The sequence below is a fragment of the Solea solea genome, chromosome 17 (genome assembly GCF_958295425.1).
Source record: "Solea solea chromosome 17, fSolSol10.1, whole genome shotgun sequence".
NCBI classification, from domain to species: Eukaryota; Metazoa; Chordata; class Actinopteri; order Pleuronectiformes; family Soleidae; genus Solea; species Solea solea.
Window position 1 is genome coordinate 16,107,133 of NC_081150.1, and position 21,372 is coordinate 16,128,504.

At 41.4% G+C, this 21,372-nt stretch overlaps 2 protein-coding genes across 7 annotated transcripts in view; one reads left to right on the top strand and one right to left on the bottom strand.

Moving 5' to 3' along the window:
• Window positions 1-286: 286 nt before the first annotated feature.
• LOC131444054 (vesicular inhibitory amino acid transporter-like) lies at window positions 287-12,388 on the bottom strand. The gene is made up of 8 exons (XM_058614178.1): window positions 12,285-12,388; window positions 11,436-12,039; window positions 6,286-6,422; window positions 4,439-4,553; window positions 3,863-4,065; window positions 3,015-3,252; window positions 2,501-2,663; window positions 287-1,306 (listed from the first exon to the last, which is right to left on the bottom strand). Exons 1-8 carry the CDS (start codon window positions 12,386-12,388, stop codon window positions 987-989), a joined length of 1,884 nt encoding a protein of 627 aa, XP_058470161.1. The 3' UTR covers window positions 287-986.
• A 1,687-nt stretch (window positions 12,389-14,075) lies between these two features.
• lama2 (laminin, alpha 2) overlaps window positions 14,076-21,372 on the top strand; it is a 192,011-nt gene continuing 184,714 nt past the window's right edge. For 3 of the 6 annotated variants that reach the window (XM_058613746.1, XM_058613747.1, XM_058613749.1), the window contains exon 1: window positions 14,076-14,306. In XM_058613746.1, coding sequence (XP_058469729.1) covers window positions 14,240-14,306 — 67 coding nt within the window. In that variant the 5' untranslated portion in view covers window positions 14,076-14,239. The remainder of the gene's footprint in view (window positions 14,307-21,372) is intronic. The other 3 variants (XM_058613750.1, XM_058613751.1, XM_058613752.1) reach the window with 1 other exon arrangement.

Below are 21,372 nucleotides of genomic sequence, written 5' to 3' on the forward strand. Positions count from 1 at the left end.
AAAAGTCAGTCTGTCACTAGAACACGTTCTGTCTTAAGCGATTTCACACACAGGGCTGAAGAACATATAGATATGGCCTGAAACGATGTCGTCTTTATGGGGAACTTTTTGAATGCAGCCAAGAAAAATGTCGTTTATGTATCTTCAACTTTTAAGTTGAAGATATCTGACTCTGTCTAAAAAAAACGAACAAAATAAAAGATGTAAAACCATACATTAATATGAATTTGTATGCCTCGGTACCGAAGACACTCAAGGCTTTGTGTTTCCGTCCATTCCATTCCTGTGAATGTGATATTTCAAGAATGTCTTGAGAGAATTCCAGTTTGGTATGTTCCATCTCTAAAACCTTACCCCACACTAAAGACGCAACCATCTTTGTCATCGAGTTTCAATGTTTTAATCCTGAGAAAACACAGATTAGACGATCCAGTCAAGACTCACAGGGGACCACACGCTCTGCGTTTAATCAAATGATTTCAGGGAGGAGATTCCAGGGATTTGGGATCTCACAGAAACGCACGTGATTTAGCGTGACTTCAGAACATTACAGACATGGAGGCGGGCTTTCTGTGTCATCAGTTAATAGCTGTTGTGTGTGTGCGTGCGATGTTTTGTGTGTGACTGAGAAGACAAAATCAACTTCTGATTCCCGCTCAACTCGCTCTCATTGGTTATTGCGGGGTTCTGCTCACGCTCCCAGACATGTTTAATACAGGAAGACTGATGCCTCCAATGGCGTTAAAATCGCGTCTGTTAATCCCTCACACTACAGGATTATTTGGCCAGATAATCTGTCCAAATCAGATCACCCACGATTGTGGGGCGGTCCGGATCGAGAACAAAGTCTGGCCAGTTATCCTCTAGTGTGGGGCGGACTTTAGACTCAAGGGTGAGCGGCGTAGACGTTGGTGGTCACAAGTCAAGGTCACTGTGACCTTTAACCTCAGACGATGTATACAGCAGAATCTATTCACCTGCCCGCCCTATAGCCCCTGCACCAGTCTTTTCACCGAGCAAATCACACCAGACGCGCTACAGATGACCCCGAGGATCAGTATACCCACATCTATCAAGCGGTCGCCCAAACTGAGGCGACCCCAGCAGAGCCTGAGGTGAAAGAGGCAGGGCAGTATCAGCGTCATGGCCGACCCAGTCACACTGCCGGTCAGACCCATCAGCAGGGAAAACCTGGGCACCAGCAGGGCCAGCAGGTACGAGGTCATCAGCAGGGAGCCGCGGACCAGCAGGGCAGAGCCGGACACGCGTCCACCACCGCGTTTGCAGCACGACGAGACGGCAGAGTCTGGAGAGGAGAAGTTCAAGCGTCACAGGCTGTTGAACCTGTAATCACATGCTGTTTATGGGTCGCCTCACCCTGACTCACTGTGTCATCATAGGAATCCCTTATTTATAACGTGATCTCATTATAAACGAGAATTTTATGTTTGTTTTAAAAAGGTGGGATGACTGTGAAGCTTTAAACGTCGTTTTCATGCACATTTCTCATTTGTCCAGTGCAACTACCGGTCGTAGAGACGACGTCACGTCGTCCGAGGTTAAAAGGAAACGATGTATTTTGATGACTTCACGAGTGTTGACAGTCAATAAAGAGTGAAAAGCCACGGTGTCAAATGTGTTGACAGTCAACACGTTAGTTTCTGGGATCACTGCAGCTCTAAAATGGCAAAAAAAAAGAAGTAGCATGTGAATTTTGCTTCTTAAAATATACTATATAAATAATTTATATATATATATATATATATATATATGTATGTGTTTGTATATATATGTAAGAACAGGTTAAAGTCCAGTCACATACACAGCCTGTAATTAAAAATTTATGAATTCCTCTGGTTAGCTGGTTGAGTCCATCCAGGCAGTGCGAATATAGTGAGTTGCCACTGGGGGGCGGGGTTTATCCCTCTTGATTGACAGTGTCACTAAACATTTTCCTAGGAGGAGTTAATCCAACTTGAAGCCTTGAGATTTGTTGCAAACAGCAGCCAGGCTCCTATTGGGCGATACCAGCTGCCAATCAGAGTGATGTCCACTCATATAAGCCTTTTTCCTCTAAACAGGGACATAATAAACAAAAATGACATTATCTTCTATCTTCTAGACTTCTATTCAAAATTAAAAAAAACATTTTTGCAACCAGCAGCGTGTGCAGCAGTGGCTTTTCATATATTCTTATTTCCTGGTTGGCTTCAGGAGGAAACTGGAAGACTACATCCACTGTTTTAGCCCTTCCTCAACAGAATATGACATCAGTTTTGTAAATAATGTCCCAGTATAGAGGAAAATAGACAATAAAGCACACCAGTGTGATTGACAGTTGGCAGTTCCTGGTTACTATAGTGATATACAGTATATCCAGTCATATATGAGAAATAGATTTAAGTGGTTTAAACAATCATACACCAGGCCTATTTTACAGAGGCAAAACGCTGTAAAATTAGAATAACAGCATTTTAACAACAGTCACAACTGTGTTCACCTGTCACCAGGCAGCTCTGCAGTATTTCAGCGGCAGAGTAGAATGGCAGAGGGTAGGACAGCAGGGCCTTCGCCAACAGACACAGGTTGACCGGAGGTCGGAGTTCAGAGGGCAGGTTGTCCGTGACGACCTCACTGGTCTTTGCGCCCCAGGTCAACACGGCCTAATGGAGAGAGAGAAACAACCGATGGAGTCTCCTCATGATGCTTCTAATTAGTTTACAGGTAGAAACCCTAAGCTGAGCAGCTGTACCCATCAGAGCTGTCAAATACATAGAAGAATACAAGTACAGAGAACATGGTATTAAGTGGCAACTGGTGAGATGTTCTGCTGCTGTAGATCATCTGCTCCAGGGTTCAACATCTTGTGCTTTCAGTGAGATGATTTGAGTTCCTGTTCATTCTCCTCTGACCTCTGGCACCAACAGGGCTTCCCCCCCCCCAAAGAACTGTGATTATCTCCTCCTTTTCTAACTACTCTCAGAAGATCAAGATTTTCTGAAATAGTCACAAACCAGTAAAGAGAACAGAGTCTTCATCACACAGGCAGCACCATGAGTCCACGCCAGCATTGAGTCAAACTGCCCTCGGTCCTCCATGCTGCCCTCTAGGGGAGGGAGGAAGATCTGTGAGGTGTAGGAGAAGATGATGACGCCCACAGAGACCAGGAATTCCTCCGGGTCCGCAGACAGAGACAGAGTGGACCAGGACCAGGTGCTGGCGAGACTCAGACAGTAGAGCATGACCATCAGGCTGACAGAGAATCAGAGACGATAAATAACGTGATGTAAATCTGGGACAAAGCAAATAGAATGACGTGTATTTATTGTTACAGGGCAGCGATGTGAGACTGATTAACCTACAGAGGTGCAGGACAAACAGTCAGAGGTCACATCATGACCTCTGGATCCTTATTACCTTACCTTATTACCTAAGTTTAGACTGTAACTTGTCAGTTTCCTGTTTTATTTTGTAGCACGTCCTTGTGTGTGTGTACTTCCTGTGTCTTGTCCTGTTTTCCCTCGGCTGTGATCGTCTGCTCTGCCCTGATGTGAGTCACCTGTGTTCAATTACTCCTGCCTCCCTGGTGTATTTAGTCTCTGTGCTCCCATGTGTCCTATCCTGTTTGTTTTCATGCGCTCTGTCACGTCCTGCTCCCCGTGTTTCCAGGTATTTTTCTATTTTTAAGAGCTGCTTTTCATTGTTTTTGCCTCTTTTGTAATTTGTTTCACTATCATTTGTGTATTTTGCATTGTGTGTGATTTAGACGATATTTTAAGATCATTTAAAAAGCTGTTTTGGTCAATGGAAGTGTCACAAATAATTGTTATGAAACAAAAACAGACAGGAGACAAAGAATCACCTGATCAGTATATGAGCCAGAGAGCAGAGCAGGCTGAGGGTGGAGACTGGCCTGAGATCAGTGAGCAGCAGACAGGGCAGCAGGAAGATCACAGAGACCAGAGAACACACTGATCTAGGAACAGCCAACCCCGACATACTGTCGGACAACAAAGTGGTGGAGACGACGAGATACAAGGTGCAGGTCATCACCAGCTCAATGACCTGAGGGGGGAGGGAGGACAGAGACACTTTTATATACATAATATGAATTTAAAATCATATATAATGGAAGAGGAATCCAGGCAAGTGACGTAGTCAGGAATAAAAAAATCTAAAAAAAATTTCCCAACGTAATGATCCAAAAGAATGATGCAATTCCACAGGTTTCCAGTGCAACTCGTGGTGAATCTACAGTTTGTCTGAAAACAAACACTCTGAGAAGTAGAGTGTGTGTGTGCTCCACCATATCTCAACTTACTGACACTTGTCCCCCGCCACAAAACAAGGCTTCAAGTTTTTAATTTATAGGCTGTTTTATTACAGATACAGAATAACAAACGTGTGCATGTGTGTGTCTCGTGTTCATGTTACCTACCTGAGCTACATTTATGATCCATCCTCCGAGTCCGGGCCAGTTGGGCCACAGTCCTTTGCAGCAGGCTTCCACTATGTCCTGGTAACTGTGCCGAACTCTGACCTTTGTCCCCCCACTGAAACATGGGAGTAACTTCAATTTATAATGCATGTATTTAGGCCATTGTCACTGTTACTGCTCCTACATGCTGTTTTCGTATTCGGTTAAGTATTATATCCATACATGTATCTACCGCTTTACTTAATATTTCTTTGATTTTCCCCGTTTTAGGCCTGATTACTTGCGTATGACGTAACTGCTGTTTTGAACTTTACACCCTCTATACGAGCTCCTCAGCGTCTGAGTCTCACTTCTACCCGGGGTTATGCTTCTTTTATCGGAGTCTAAAAACTCTTCTATGATGCAATTGACTATATGCACAGTGTCACTTGTATAAAAATATACACAAGCTCCTTAACAGTCAGTTTTCGCTCAGGGTGAAAACTTGAACTGTGTAAGGTAACGTTGGCGACCAAAGCGTCCGATATTGATGAAAAACATTTACATCATTGTTTTTATTCGTTAGCCCCGAGGGATTCAACACGGCCTAGAATGAAAAAGACACAACAAACAACAACACTGCTGCATCCCTCTGTGCACAACCTCCACTAAATTATAGTAATTCATGAGTAAACGGTCTTGGTAACTTCTGCAGACACCAACTGTTGAACATCTCTGCAGCCCTGGCTGACGGATTACCAGAAACAGTGTAGGTTTGGTTTTAATGAAAACCAATAAACCAATAATTTATTGACTTTAAATCATCTTCAAGTGTCTGACGATAGCCGATTAAAATGAGAATGAAAGGATGTTCACGAGTGGTTTCAGTGTCGAAGTTCGATCATGAGTCGCTGTTTCAGTTAAAGCTGCAGTGAGTAACTTTCGGTGACTTTTCATTGCTTGTGTTTTTACTCGGCGTCAGTTTGTTCTTTGTGAACGGAAAACAAACAAAAATACAGATTTATACGCTGCGTCTTTCATCTGGAAACAGGCTTTCAGACCCGACTCGGGGAGCGGTCAGCAGTTTGACCGGGACACGTCACACTGCTGACCTGATGTCTTTTTTTTGAAACCGTAGAATTCAGCATTTTCAGTCGTACTCCAACCTGTTTGCAGTTGTCTCACTTTACTTCTTTGTTGGCTATGATTACATGTACAAAGAAGTCTTCATTCGGTGAAGATTTGTCGCGAGTAGAACTTCAGAATGGACTATTTTGTCATGTGCAGCGTTGTCTAATTCTCCGGAAGTAGAAGCAGAAGAAGAGGCTTTGATTCCACTGAAAATACAGCAGTAACAAACCGGAAATACACGTGACAGCACCTTAACCAGGAAGTTATGATCAGAATGAGTTTTGGTTTCTGAATGGCCTGTATTGGATGAGAGTTTTCAGATTTACATGACATGTTTGTATTCTGATTACTTGCGTCCATGTAAACACATGACTACAGTTGCCGTTGTCTCCGTCTGTCTTGACGTAAATCCTGGGTAATGGGGTTGCTAGGCGACAAAAGATCTACACATGTTGCACTGAGAAAACACAGAATCGTGTGGAGCTGATTGGCTTAATCAGCGTCGCGTGAACTCATTTTACATTGATGTGTATGGAACACAGTTGTTTATTATGTACAAGTTACACCTTTAGCTTTTAAAATTCTCTTTGAGTGAGAAAAATGAGAGGAAATTAGTGTCTGTCGTCGCCTGCTCTTAGTTAACAGTGAAGAACAAAGTGTGTTATCGCTCTAGATCAGAAACCTACTTCAAAAACTGACATCAGGAGACCAGAACATAAAGTTAAAAATACTCATACCTCTGTTCGTCGTCGTACAAACAGGCCACCAGGATCGTCCCCGTGTAGTTGCAGACCCACGCTGACAGCACCATCAGTACCAGACCCAGATAACCTGAGTGCACCAGAGCGAAGGGTAAACCCAGCACAAAGATTCCCTGAGAGAGAAGAAAGACACGGGGGGGGAACATGGGGGTCTCCGTAACCATGACAATTTAGTGTTTGTTCCTCTTTCCCTGTGCTGCCATTCTATCAAGATAAAGGCAAATGTGTATGAACACAAGATGAAAAAACGCTCAACGTGAAGCAGGTTTTTCCCCTCTGTCTGATTTCACAAGGTGCCGACAGTAGAGTGTGCGATAAAGAACGAGGAATTTCAAGGGATTTGATGGGGGAAAAAAGTCAAAAATGATTCAGAAAGAATGGAAAGGTGTAGAAAATCCCAGGCACCCAAAATCATCCAATTCCGAATCAAATGAAATCAAATGTGCCATGTTTGAAATAAAAAAATAAGACAATCATAACCAAAGACGGAGGGGAATCAGTACAGGAAACCAAAATACGGACAGAGAGGAAGTCTTCACAAATCACAATTGCTCATTATGCAATTAGAGCTTCTTTCTGTAAGAAATCATGAGTGGGAAATGATGAAAATTCCCAAAAAATTTCTCCTTGATGGACAGGAAGAATGTTCAGATGACTGGGTAAGGGATGAGGAAAGAGGAGGGAAAGAAAAATCTGCTCATGGTTGGACTGAGAGGAGAGTTTCTGACGCGACGCCTGGAGAGATGGAGGATGCAGAGGAGACCAGCAGGAGCAGAGGGAGGAGACGAGTCGGGCTTTGGACGATCACCAAGGGAAAATGTCAGCGGGCGCCAGGGAAAGACAGAGGAGAGGAGTAGAAAACAGAAAAGAGGGAGAAGGGGGAAGGAGACGTTGGCCCTCGTGCCTGGAGAGCAGGAGGTCAAAGGTGGAGGAGCAGGAAATCAGAGGAGAGAACGTGGCACTTTGATGGAGCTGCTGTGTTTTCGGTCGCCTCACACGTGGAGCCACATCATCATCATCATCATCGCAGACACACAAACACACATAAACAGACAAGTGCACATTCTCCCGCTCTTTCAAGTTACTGTTTTCTAACTGGTGTCTGTTAGGCATATGCTGAAGGAGCTTTGATGTTCAAATGGAGCTGCCGGGGATGAAGCGAGCGCCAGCGAGAGAGAGAAATCTGACGCTCAAAAGCGCTCGTTTCTCTGTGTTTCTGCCAGTTAATTCCTCGTTGGTTACTCTGAGCACAACCTGAACTGGCTCCCAATCACAAAGGGGAAACAATGAGGGAGGAAAATGAAATCCATGATTGTCTTTGAAGAAGATGGATTTAAAAAGAAAGAAGAAGAAGAAAAGATGATTCTTTTCAGCTCTGATATCTCCACCACAGCCTGACCCCTCGCACGCCTTTTAAATTGAGCGTATTCAGGCCGTATTTACCGAGCACTTATGCCACTTTTTTTCTACTCCTTACATACTTAATGGCAAGCGGCGGTTTCTCGGCGACACATTATTATTACATATTCACTTCTCCTCTCTGGACTTTCCCAGGTGCGGGATTTCAACCACTGCCCTCGAGGTCATGCACAATATTTTATGCAAGCACATGCCCTGAGCACGGAAGGTGATGGAGAAATGTCTTTCCTCACCATGAGGGGATTAAGAGGAGGGGAAAACGCCAGCAGAAACGGCCGACTTTGACATTTAACTTACTTTTTCTTTTTTTTTTTCTTTTAGCCTCGATAAAAGTTAGACTCGAAAAGTTTGAGCTGCTTGTTTTTTTTATCCCTCTCAAACGTAGTGGTTTTAAACCTGTGGGCTGCGCGCCACATGTGACCCCTAATCCATTTTATGAGGCCGACCACTTAATATCAAGATAAATGAGTAATTTTCTGTCATTTTTTGTTAGTGTGTATGTGAGTGAGTCCTTTTGCATCATAAATATGTTTTTGTTGGAAAAAACAAATGCTTTTATTTTGAAATTCAATGAAATATGGTCACAAATATGGTTCAGGACATGTCATGATGGAATATTGTGTCTTTGACGTCGATGGAAAATCCAGTTACTACTGAAATAACTCATCAGTGATGAGATAATACATTTTAATAGATTTTAACTTAAAATAACAAACATTAAAATCACTTATCAGTGTCACCTTTGACACTAAATTGAATATATTGAAGCTTTGATGTACTTGGCTATGAAACCTTGTAAAGAGAAACACTATTTTCTTTTATTATTTTATAAAACTGGACTATTATTTCAATTCAATTCATATGATTCAATTTGTTCTCATTAACTCCAGCCCATAAGATGAGTGGGTTCTAACCGAGGTTTGATCAAATGCTAAGTAATAGACGACGATAATTTGTTAGTTTGAGCACCAGATGCCACTTATTAACTATAACATTCCTTTGTATAAAGCGACACTTTTATTTGCTCCGTACACTTTATATATATACTTCTCCTTTTAGTTAATACAGCTCTCCTAATTTGCATCTTTATGTGCTCGATAATTACCAACAATAAAGTCTGTGAAGAAATGGAAGCAGAAGAAACAACAACAAAGGATAAAATCAGAGAAGAGTTAAACGAAAATAAAAACATAATGGACACAGCAGCTTTATGTCATTTTTAGCCGATACTTCAAATGACGATAATGGGCGATAACGGCGGAAATGATGGCGATATAATATTTGACGGCCATTTTTTAGAACGTCATTATATCCCGTGACCTTTTTCATGTCCCTGTGGTTTGTGTTGCAATTTTAAAAGAAAAGAAAAAAATAGCGTGTTTTACGACGTTCAAGGTAAAAATGTAACTCAGAGTCTCCTTCAAACGTAGGCAGTAAAATTAATGTCATTTGTTCCTCAATGTCAGAGGATTTCATTGGACGTTGCAGTGAAGGCACTCACAAATAAACCGGAGCTGCAGCTCATTAACAATCAGGCTGCAAAAATCCAACTTTCATAATAATCCCATGAGAGCAGGAGCTTGTTTTTTTTTTTGCATTCTGGCAGCAATTTTAGTCTCTAATAAAAACTTTATTAAGCTGGCAGACAGTCATTTATACTGGCATCAATAAAGCACCAGTGGAAAATACATATTTTCTTTGTAGCCTTGATAAGAGATAAAAGTGCTGGTCTTTTTTTTTTTCTGTTTCTATTATTAAGACATCTGTTAACAAAGTTTTTTATATATATACAGTATGTATAATTTTCTAATATGTGACTCATTCTGCTCTCTTGATTGTTCCTATGTGGTCACTCACCAGTATCTGAGGTTATAATTAATATTTCAAACATCTCGCGGCTCTCATTATCTGCAGGAGTCACCTTAAACCATCTGTTTGTTTAAGGTTCCGGTTGGATTTGTAAGCTGCAGGGACACGTTGATTAAATATGATGCGTTCTGTGACACGGAGAGGACAAAAGTAACAATATTTTTGATTTAAAGTGTCATTTTCATTTAGGAATATATGGTCTTTTTCTTCTCCGGGTTTCTGCCCAACATGCAGATTTGTGGATGAGTCAAACACGACACTCTAAATTGAATGTGAGGGTGAATGGCTGTTGGTCTCTGTGTGTGCCCCCTCATGTAGAAGATAAAGAGGCATGAAGATGAGTGAGTGAGTGAGAGAGAGTGATGCTCTTCCTCCTTTTCATCCCAGTTTTGTGGGGGGTTTCTTTCTTTCTTTGTGGTCTCTAATGACAGCTGCAAAAAAAAACAAAAAAATCCTGGCAGTGAGATAGAGGGAGCCGCATCAATAAACCAAGAACAAATACTTGTTTATGTGCTAAATAGCACGCGTTCATACATGTATTAATGGGCCGACTGCAGCATTAGTGCTGATCAGGAATCTGCATGTTTACAGACAGCATTGCATATTCACTTAATTCACTGGAGGAGCATGTGGGCAGGCACATGTGTGTAAAGACATCGGTTCCAGGCATAAACACTGACCTTATCGGGACCACAAGTCCTCATGGAGACCAAAACCTGATCCTAATGAGGCATTTCTGAAGAACGAGATAAGTTGTTGGCTAAGATTTGAACTGGTTATGTTAGGGTTAGGGTTAAGGATTAACTGGTTATGGTTAATGTTGGTTATAATGCTTTTATTCAGGCTGATAAAATGAATGTAATTCAGTGTAGTGCAGTGAACCTGTGTGTGTGTGTGTGTGTGTGTATAGACACAGTATTGACATCCTGATATCATTAAGTATTCTCTATGGACTCGGCGACAGCGTTCAATTACACCACAGTTGTTCAGTGGAAGAACACATTTACATGTGCGTCGCGGTCGAATATACAGCCCAGAATTTATTTACAGCATAATAAGCCGTTAGCATGACAGCCACGAGGACACACGGCGGCCCGGAGCTCTTCTTTATTTTCTCATGAGTTGATGTACATCGTGTTTGATTATAAAGACTGGAAACGTGTTTGACAAGCAGCCTGTGAGACCCTCAAAATATTGTTTACATATGCTTGAATCTTTTGGCATATGAACAATTATTGCCTTCTATATGAGGACAGAGAGCGCAAAACGAGGGACGCTAATATTTGTGGCATCAAAGGAAGAAGCCGCTGTTCACCAAATGTGAAATAATATAAGACAGAAAAACAGCACTTAACAGATGGATGACTTAAAATAAAAACAGTTGCTGCTTCTCACACGGCGTCAGCCGAGCCCGGCTCTGGTGACTGTGACCTTCAAAGGATGGAACAGATAATGGACGAATGGATGAGCAAAACTTCTCCAAAAGAAAGTGTTACAAAATAACAACCTAAAAGAGGCACAAACAACCGTAAATTAACAATAAAAACCAAGAGTGAGGTTAAATTCCACTATGAGAATGTGTATTCATGACTGTACTTTCTTTCTATATCTATTTTTTAATATATAATGGATACCACTCCTCTATTTTAAAGTACATATTTGTATGTGTATAATTATGTTGGGGACATTTATGGTAGTTTTTTCTCATATTCTGTGTATGGAAAAGTATAAATAATGCTTTATTTTGCGTTAAAAATCTAAAATTTAAATTCAATGTTTGTTGGTGTTCCTTTTACTTAAGCATGCATATACATACTGTATATACTGTATAAATGTACCTGTATAGCATTGGTCACATTCCAGCCAGCCTCCCAGGCAGTGATGGTGGGAGAGGGATTCAGACCAGTGGTGTCAGCACTGACGCTTCTCCTCTCTGTCTGTTCTTCCAGTCGGGCCATGAACTGAGAACTTCTCTCTGCTGTTTCCTGTCCGTCCCCTTTTTCTTGTACCTCCATGCTGTTAGACATGTTCTCATTGCTCTTCTTCTTCTGGGTGAAGCTCAGGATCTCCTCACTGCTGCCTCCCGTCCTCTCCAGCTGAATCTCAGAAGGTCTCTGTCCTTTCCCGTAGCTCGTGGTGTTTTTGAACCACAGTGATTCTTCGGTGGTGGACACGGCTGAGGTGATGGTGATGCTTCCGGGTCCAGGGGAGATCAAAGTGGCTCTGGTTTCTTTGAAGGTTGGTGGACTGTTGCGCCATAAGGTGCTGCTGGATCCGGTCCTGTTAGGAGCGGAGGTGTCCGGCTCACTCAGAGATGAGCTGTGGGAGCTTGGACTCCTGTTTGTGGTGCGGTCAAAGGTTGGTCCACTGTCCTCACCGTAGGTTCTGTCCAGCTCATCACTGTGGGTCAGAACCACCATCTCCTCGTCCTGATGAATCAACCTGCAGAACAAAAACAAGTTCTCAAATGAGCACCAGATGCCACTTAACATTTCTTTGTATAGAACAAACTTTTTATTTGTGTTTATTATGTGTATGTTTACACTTTTTTCATGTAATGATAGATTTTTGAGGATAAAGTGTCTGCAATGATTTGAGAAGAATTCAAACCTCATCACGAAAATGCACACACCAGTGAAGTCCTTCTAAAAACCATTAATGACAATATTAAACATGACGTGACTCACCGTGTGGTCCAGTTCAGATGTAGCCTCGACACAGCCCATCCCCACAGAGACCCAGCAGCAGACCAGGGCTGCCCGAAGCTCCGAGCCCAGTGAAGAGAGCCCATCTTCAGCCGCACAGTCTGTGGGGTCAGCCTCTCTGGCTCTGGAGCTCTGGGGCTCTGACACTAGACCCATAACCACACACTTTATACACACACACACACACACACACACATGCAAATAGTCATAAGCACAACATTCACAGGTGTGTGTGTGTAAATTGATTGACAGGTTGGTGAAGTGTAACATTATAATACGCAGGTGTTTTCTGTTGTGAAGGAGTAAACAGATATAATGGCCTGACAAACTGGGAAATGTAGTGGAAGAAAAACCCTAAACGTAACTCAGTTAAAGTTTATATCTGCATGTTTTTGCCCCAGTGTGTGGTGAGTGGAGCTGGGCAGCAGGAGGAGCCATAGAGCAGAGGTGCATGTGACTGTGTGGGCCCATCAGGACCGAAAAAACTTTTGTGTGTCCAGTTCAGTTCTTTCCTTCTCTGCGTTTCCCCCTCACATGTGCGCTCTGTAGTTTCTCTGTAGTTACTCCGCCTCTTCTCCATTTTCACTTAACTATCCAGTCAAAGCTGTGCTGCTTGTCTCTGTGTGCTCTGGATCCCTGTAGTGGGCCCACATGTGGAAAGTTATCGTACAACACTGTTTACGAGCTCAGGAAACACAATTTGACTCATTGAAATTTAGTTTAGTGTACTCTATTGGGATTAGAGAGTTAATAAAATGTGCCTTTCTACCAGATTAAGCTCATTTGTGGAGGTTGTCATACTACATTTCCAAAGCACTATTATGTAAATCATGGTATTAGTTGGTAAAAGAGGTTCAAAGCAATTGACAGAAGGAGCCTTTAAAATACAACATATATGTATTTTAGACAAGGGCCTTGCATCTTGTACTGCCATGTTTCTACAGGAGCCTACATGGTCAATACAATACAACTACATCCTTTTTGGTACATGAAGGCCACCGTAGTTCCTTGATGCTTATGGGAAAGGGAGGAGTGAGTGAGTAGCTACCTGATCCATACTGAAAACCAGTCTTGTATAAAGTGATACTTAGTAAAAGTACAAGTTTCTTAACCAGAAAATGACTTTGGTAGAAGTTAGTCATTTTTTTAAAATAAATAAATAATATTACTTAAGTAAAAGTCTTAAAGTCTATGACATTTTACTGTACTTAAGTAATAAAAAGTAATTTTCTGAAATAAAATATTCTTAAGTTTTAGAAGTAAAAGTCAATGTATTAAAAAAAGTCAGGCGTTAGGATTGATCAGTGGTAGGGCGAGTTGTCTTTCAACTGGAAGGTTGTGGGTTCAATTCCTGTCCTTGAGCAAGACACCCTGTGTTGAAGTGTATGAATGGTGAATGGATGAAAACTAGTAGTAGTGTAAAGCAGACCATAATACCAACTCTTCTTCTTCTGATTTTATTTGGTAGTAATGAGTAACAAAGGTAGTTAGTGGAGTACTGAAGTACAGTAACTAAGTATTTGTACCTCCTTACATTACAACACTGCTAAAAAGCCAATTTGTAGATGTCACTAATTTCTACAGGCTGGACCTTTAATATGTAATATTACATACATGATGATGTGAGTCTGTCTGTCTATCTATCTATCTATCTATCTAAAGCTCTGACCATGGTCACAGGGGAGGAAGAGGAGGAGGAAGAGGAGAAGAAAAGGGAGAAGGAGGAGTATTCTGAGTGAGAGAGAGGGAAAGAAAGAGAGAGGTAGAGGGAGAGAGAAAGTTTGGGTCAACTCCTGGGAAACTTTTTCGACCGACATCAAACTCCACACGCCGCCCGCGTGAAAGCACCGCGCGGACGACAGAGCGCGCGCGCAGGGGACTCCAACCAAACTCCAGCAGCAGCAGCAGCAGCAGCAGATTGAGAGTGAGCAGCAGAAATGGAGAAACTCGTGCTCCCGCTTCTCACCGCGATGCTGTGTCAGTGGTGCGGTGCTCAGCAGAGAGGTGAGTACAGCGGGACAAACTGTTGCTGCGGAGGGTCTTTTCACTCACGGCTGTGATTACCCTTCATCAGACAATCAGTTAATGAGCTGCAGCTGTGCTCACATTACTGACAGAGCAACGTGTGGCTGCTCTAGAGGGACATTTAAACCTGTGATAAAACTATCATATTTATGTTTGTTTTATTCAAATGAACAGGAACAAATGTGACAGGAAACATATGGAGGGATTTCTGGCACGTTTGTTTTGTTGTTTGTGATGCTTTTGGTTATAAATATATTAGAAAAAGATTGACATGCATGCTAGTAATCTGGCAATTAACTCGGGCATTATTAGGGTCCGAGCACACAAGGTGTGGAGGACCCTATTGAAATTGCTTGGGCCAGGTTTAACTTAAATGAGTGAAAGTTGGTACACATATTTATTATTAGATTAGGATTATTAGGACAGTGAAAAAAGTAAATTACGACTTTGCCGCAAATCCTCCAGGAAGGCCGCCATCTTGGATTGGTCGCCAACTCCTAGCCGATTTTTTTAACTCTGGTATTTGAACAAACTTGTCCTAGTTCCCGTTATGTTTACATGACGTGCTATATGATATTACTTTCCTGCTCTTGTTGACGGTTTGCAGAACGTAGTCCAATATCCATGTCTCTATAATCTGACTGAAAGTTGTACTAGGCCACATCCAGTGTCTAAGTGTGTGTGTGAGGGAACTACGGTGGCCTAGAACGTTGTTCCTCTGTGTCTGTGTAATATACTTTTGCTTGCAAAATGTGAAACATGCTCTGTCTGGTTTGTTTGTTAGATGGCGGCACAAGATGGCCGCCTCTGTAAGTGTACAGTATATAAGGCTTATTGTTTGTACTCCATTTTCATATGTTTTACGTCCATCTTTTGCTTTGGAATGGATGTTACACAATCCTCTAGAGGGCAGTGCTGAGTGCCAAGTTGCAGGCATCAACAAACACGGCGACCAATTTATTTGGTGGAATGTATGAACACTGAATGTAAGGCCTCCCATTTGTGAAGAATATTCCTCTTTGGTCGTTTTCCTGACTGATTGGTCTATGGACTCTATACTGCCCCCACATTCTTTGGTGGTATTGCTCAGTTTCGTCTGTCATCATAAGCTCTCCTGCTACATGCACAGTAATGATGGGCCTGATGGCTTATTTTTCAATTTCTGCCACTGAAACCTATATTCATTATGTTATCTGAGAGTTTACATAGCGTAGTCCAATAATGTCATACATGTCTCCATAATCTGACTAAAGACGGAATAGGCCGGTGTCTAAGAATGAATGGTTAGAATGCAGATTGTAACAATCTCCTCTCCTTAAAACCCTCCCGTCCAAGTGTAAGGGAACTAGTCTTATTTAGGCTATTTTTATGTATTGCGTTAATATTAGAATATCTTTTGAGACCAGTGCTCCTCACAGAGGAGGTTATTTTTAGACTCTTAAACCAAATTAAGTGACTGAACTTGACCACGACAGACGTTGGCATAAGCTGAGCTGTAGGTCGGCCCTTTTTGAAGTTGCTGCTTAGCCAACGTGAGATGTGATTATGTCGTGTGCACTCTCATTTAATCTGAACTATGTTTACCCATGCATGTAGGGGGTCCTGTCTTTCATCCTGTCCCTCGCTGTACTTTGGTGTATTGGACGCAGACTGTACTTTTAGAATGATCTGAAATACGTTATGTGAGGTGTGCATTTACATGTGTTAGGGAACACTTCAGGCAGTTGTATTCAATAGTTTGTGTTTTAGTGTAACTGTGTGTAACCCACAGACCTCACTGTGCACTCACTCCTGATGGTCCCTAGTATGAAAACATCACTTTGTCTTTTGTGGTTTGCCCAGAGCAAGTGAGGGTAGCAGTTTTTCCGGGATTAATATTCTTTCAACGCATTGAGCAACACAAACAAAATCCACTTAATCCCCCTTGTACTGTTGTGCAGTCAAAAATCAAAGATGGATATCTCAAAACCCAGACAATTAAAACCACATCAATCTGCAGTCTGGATACCACCAGGGGTACATGAGAAAGTGTTGTGTTTTTTTTTTTTTCATATTATTCTAGGTCAACCAACCCTTTAAGGATCAAACTGAATCATGCAATGCCGTGCTGCTCTTTAACTTCGTTATTTGTGAGGCTGTGAAAGATTAATTATGAGCTGCTGTGTGTGGTGGGGCCATGACACAGTCAGCGGTGAAAAATGAACAACAAAGGGCCTCGGCAGAGACGCGGGGATTGACGGGGGAAACAAAATCAATACGACGCGGAGCAGGAAAAAAAAACACTGAGATGTAAGGCAAGTTGTCCCATTTAGTGAGAAAATGATGTTGGACATTTCTGGAAGATTATATACAAAGAAACACGGCTGGGATGATATGGTTATGTCACAATTCAGTTGTATCATGATACATGGGTGCTCATTCTGATTTGAAGCATTGTTATTCAATAGTATGGATGATTGTTGTATTATTTTCCTTCTTAAAGCAAAATTGAACGATATAACCAACAAGTCATATTTCCAAATCAATGTACGTCACATGTCAGTCAGTGTGACAGTCAGAAGTGAATGATACATTTGTACATTTAGATGCCACTGCTAATAATAACATAGAGTACATGTGTTTTTTTTAGCTCTGTTTACTTGGGCTGAACGATTTTGAATAAATATGTAATTGCGATTGCGATATGATTTGCGGTATCAGAGGGAATGATATTTTTCACATAATTATTTAATCTAAAATGGGAATTTGACACAGGTCACACGTTGGTGTAGTGGTTAGCACTCTTGCCTTTGCAGCAAGTAGACCCGGTTTCGCAACCCAGTCACAACAAGGGCCTTTCTGCATGGAGTTTGCATGTTCTCCCCGTGTGTGCGTGGGTTTTCTCCGGGTTTTCCGGTTTCCTCACACAGTCCAAATACGTGCAGATTCAGAGATTAATTAAATTGGACATTCTACATTGACCGTAGGTGTGAGAGTGGATGGTGGCTTGTCTCTATGTGAATTTGTGATGGACTTGCGAACTGTCCAGGGTGTTCCGCCTATTGCCCTATGTCAGCTGAGATTGGCACAGTGCCCCCGCGACCCACATGAGGAGGATAAAGCAGTAGAAGATGAATGGATGGATGGTAATTTGACACACATTTTGGCTCTAAAAAATATTGTGATTTGAAAATTGCAGTAGGCCACACCGCGATTTTGATAAAATGATGATTCATTATTGGGCCCTACTGCCTACTCACTGAGCCTCTCAAAACAGGACTAACGTGAATCTTCAAAACACGTTTCAAATGAAGTCTTTTCAGAACCCTTAATTGCAGATAACAGTGATAACCAGAACTTCCAATACTCTCTGACGTAATTCGGCAACTGCTACTTTTGTCCGTTTCTGTTCATCAAGCTAATAGAAATATTGTGATGAAGGAGAAAAGGACTTTTAAAAACTCCCCTTACAAAGTACAGTAGATGACGCTGCAGGGTGAGTGTATAAGGAGCTTGTTTGTATGTGTTTCTGTAGAGCCATGGTTTAGCATTTTCAATTGTTTGGAAGATGAGACAAATCTAGTCCTTGTTGTGCTATTTTCTTCCGTGTTTATCCACTTCAAAAACATCTCCAGCTACTGTTTAACCCATGGAGTGCTTTAGACCCCTGCAGAGATGGGATGGGAAGGGGGTGCTGCCGTCAGGATGCATGCCGACTTGTGTGTGCAGGAGTGAAAAAAAGGGAAAGTGAGTAGAAGCGGGCAGGAGAGGCCATCTGTGTGAGGAGCCTCATTACCAGGCGTGTCAACCAGGCGTGCTCTCTATCAGGGACGGCGCTCAGAGAGACATCAGGAGATAATCAGAAAGAGAACAGGAGGAGGAGGGCTGAAATAGAGAGCAAGAAGGTTGAGGAGCTCTTTGGCATTGGAGGAAACAACAGCAGCAGAGAACGGGTGGATGGAAAGTTCAGAGGACACGAGAGAGAGGGCGTTTGGATGAAGCAGCAGGATGAGCGTCAACGAGGGGAATGCACGTGTACGCGGCAACAACGTGCTGAACAGAGATGGGAAGCTTTTAAAATGTTGTGTAAGAGATATATGGACACACACATTTGTCGTCACTGACAGATCTCTACACACTGTGGAACCCCCGCAGGAGTCTAATCAGCTTTCGTTATTGCAGAACTGATTCATACACTGGGTTTGAACTGACAACAATTAGCCGAGTAATCGATTGGTCAATCAGCAGAGAATGACAATTTTGAGGAAGGAAACAACGTTGTTTTGATACGAGCAATGAGATGCCACATTAGAAAGATTCTCCCCACTTTTGTTTGATCCAGGAGAGATTTTCTTCCTTTTTATCTTTAGTTTTGTGTCTTTCCGTGCTCTTTTTCATTGCTTTAACTGATAGCTAAATTATTCCTAATTCAGGAGTAGTTGGGATCGTAATCTGCGGCTGACTAAATTGCCAGTTTGATTCTAGGACCTGCAGTTTGCATGTTGTTTTTGCAAAAAAATAAATAAAAAATAAATGGTTAGACTCTTCCGGTCTCCTCTGTGAAGTCAATCAGGAAGTAGGAATATATCGTATAACAAGCAGGGGGTGACTCTGCATGGCTGCAGAAAGAACTCACTTTGAATAAAAGCTCAATGGGTAAATGAGCTTCTACTTCTCAATCGATTTATAAAGTCAATAAACATTTTCCCATAGAGTTAATGGTGTCAGTCCTTTCCAAAAGAATATGATGTCAATTTTGTAAATGATGTTCCCCATTTAGAGGAAAGTAGATGATAAAGTACGGCACATTTGGGTGGACACCAGTTGTAGAACTTCAAAATGGCACTATGACGAGTTGCCACTTGGCATGAATGAGTGAATTTCCTCTGTAATGTAAAGCATAAGACCACGTACAGTCCTAAATTAAACTGAGTCATTGTCATATTGGTTTTCTTGCCAGTAAGAGGTTCCACTAATATTATTTCTGCTGCATCATCCAGAGACAGAAAAAAAACATTGTTTTCTCAGCATGAATGATTTTTGCTTCATGTTTTCATTTATTCACACGTATATATATATATATGTGTATATGTATATATATGTATATATATATGTGTATATATATATTATATGTATGTATATATATATATATATATATCTCGATAGGATCATTTGTACAATCTAAGTTTTGAACTGTCACTATGACATATTGGACTCGCTACAGCCAAGACAAACAACTCTATTGATAAAAGCGTAGTAAAATGTCAAGAATGTGCGGCCGCCGCCAGAGGAAATTGGAAAAGTTGCCAAAAAAAAAAGTGTGTGTGTGTGTGTGTGTGTGTATTAAAGTGAATGATACCAGCCTGATTTGCATGAATAGGTGTGAAGACGTGAACTCACATGAGACAACTGTGTGTGCATAGAATCCAGATAAGGGTTCTAATCCGGCTAAGAATCAACATCTCATTTAGCAAATCCATGTGAATTATTCAGAATGTCACCGTCGTAGAGCATCATTAAAAAAGTAAACATCAGGGCGAGTGAGAAAAATGATTGATTTCTCCTTTTGTCTCTTCTTGTGAGCATCTTTGCTGATAACGTCATTGTTTTTACATAAAAAGGTGTCTTCAGAGAAGCTACTAATGTATATATTTGTTTTATGTTAATGTGGATTTAAGTCACCAGAGGTGTCACAGTGAACGCCGTCAGAGAAATCCACATTTTTACCAGGTGATTTCGTCCCAATGTGGGAAAAATATGTTGATCTCTGAGTCTGCTATGTTAATGTGAACGCGATCAAGCTTAGCTGAATGGATTTGATGGAATACACGAGAGGGAAAGTTTTTTTTCTCTCAGACTGGTAGCCACAGTCAGTGAATTTAATCAATGTGTCCTAGAGAGAGAGGAAGGAAGGAAGGAAGAAAGGGTAGAAAGGACGGAAGGAAGGAAGGAAGGACAGTGATAAGAGGAGATGGGAAGGAGGCAGACGGGTTTATTCTGTGAGTCGGCTCTGTGGTGTTATAACAGATGATATGTAGTTTTGTTAGAATATGCAGGTAAATATACATTTACTTTTTTAAAAAGTGAATATAGAAGCATCTTAGACTCTCATCAGCACTACTCTTATCGGAGACAGACACTGATATCACAAACTTCTGATATTGTTTTCAGACTGATGCAGTCATTTTGGCATCATTTAAACTACTGAGCTGATAACGTGTGCTGATGCATTGCTACTGAATAATAATGCTCTCCAACTGTGTAAGAAATGAAGAAGTAAGTACGTAAATAAACATTATGACTCCGTTAAGATGCTGTTCCTGGTCGTTTTTACTTAATTGTATATACTATATGTGCTTAGGAAAGTATTTATGTGCTGTTCAGCATATTTGGATTGTATCAGATGGATCAGGTTTTTCACTTTCGGACCAATTCTTGACCAAAATCAAACCAACATTGATGTTGAGTATCATTTCAGCTCTGTCCGTAGTAAAAGTACCGATTACTTTTGGCACTTTTCCATCGTATAGTTCTAGATCGACATCGTTTCATACACGACAGAAACTCACCAACTCGTGACTTGTAAAGCAGTTGTTTTCATTGTACTGAATCATTAGAATCAATAAATGCTTCTATTTTAGATATTTCCTTTGCTATGTTTTCAGTCGTTTAACTGTTTTACGATTGGGCATTGTTCAGTTTGATTCTTGTGTTTGAACGTCGTGCTCATGACTCTTCCAGTGACGACACTTTCTGACCAATCAGTGGCCAACAGTCTGTTGAGCCGAGTCGTGCTAGAACTGTGTAATGGAAAAGCACCATTTGATTATTTGTTTTTTTTGATTATCACTGAACCATTCTGTATCAAACAACATCACAAAATGCTGAGCACTTCTTAAGTGTTTTTTTTTATCTAATCAAGCCAGTGCTATAGGATTTTCCAAATCACATTTGACAAGCTGGAAATGAGATTATCATAATTGTCCGTGCATGTTTGTTCTTGTCATTCACTGCAGTTAGCAACATGATCTGTAGTTTGTCCACTAATTTGAAGTCTTGCGGGTTC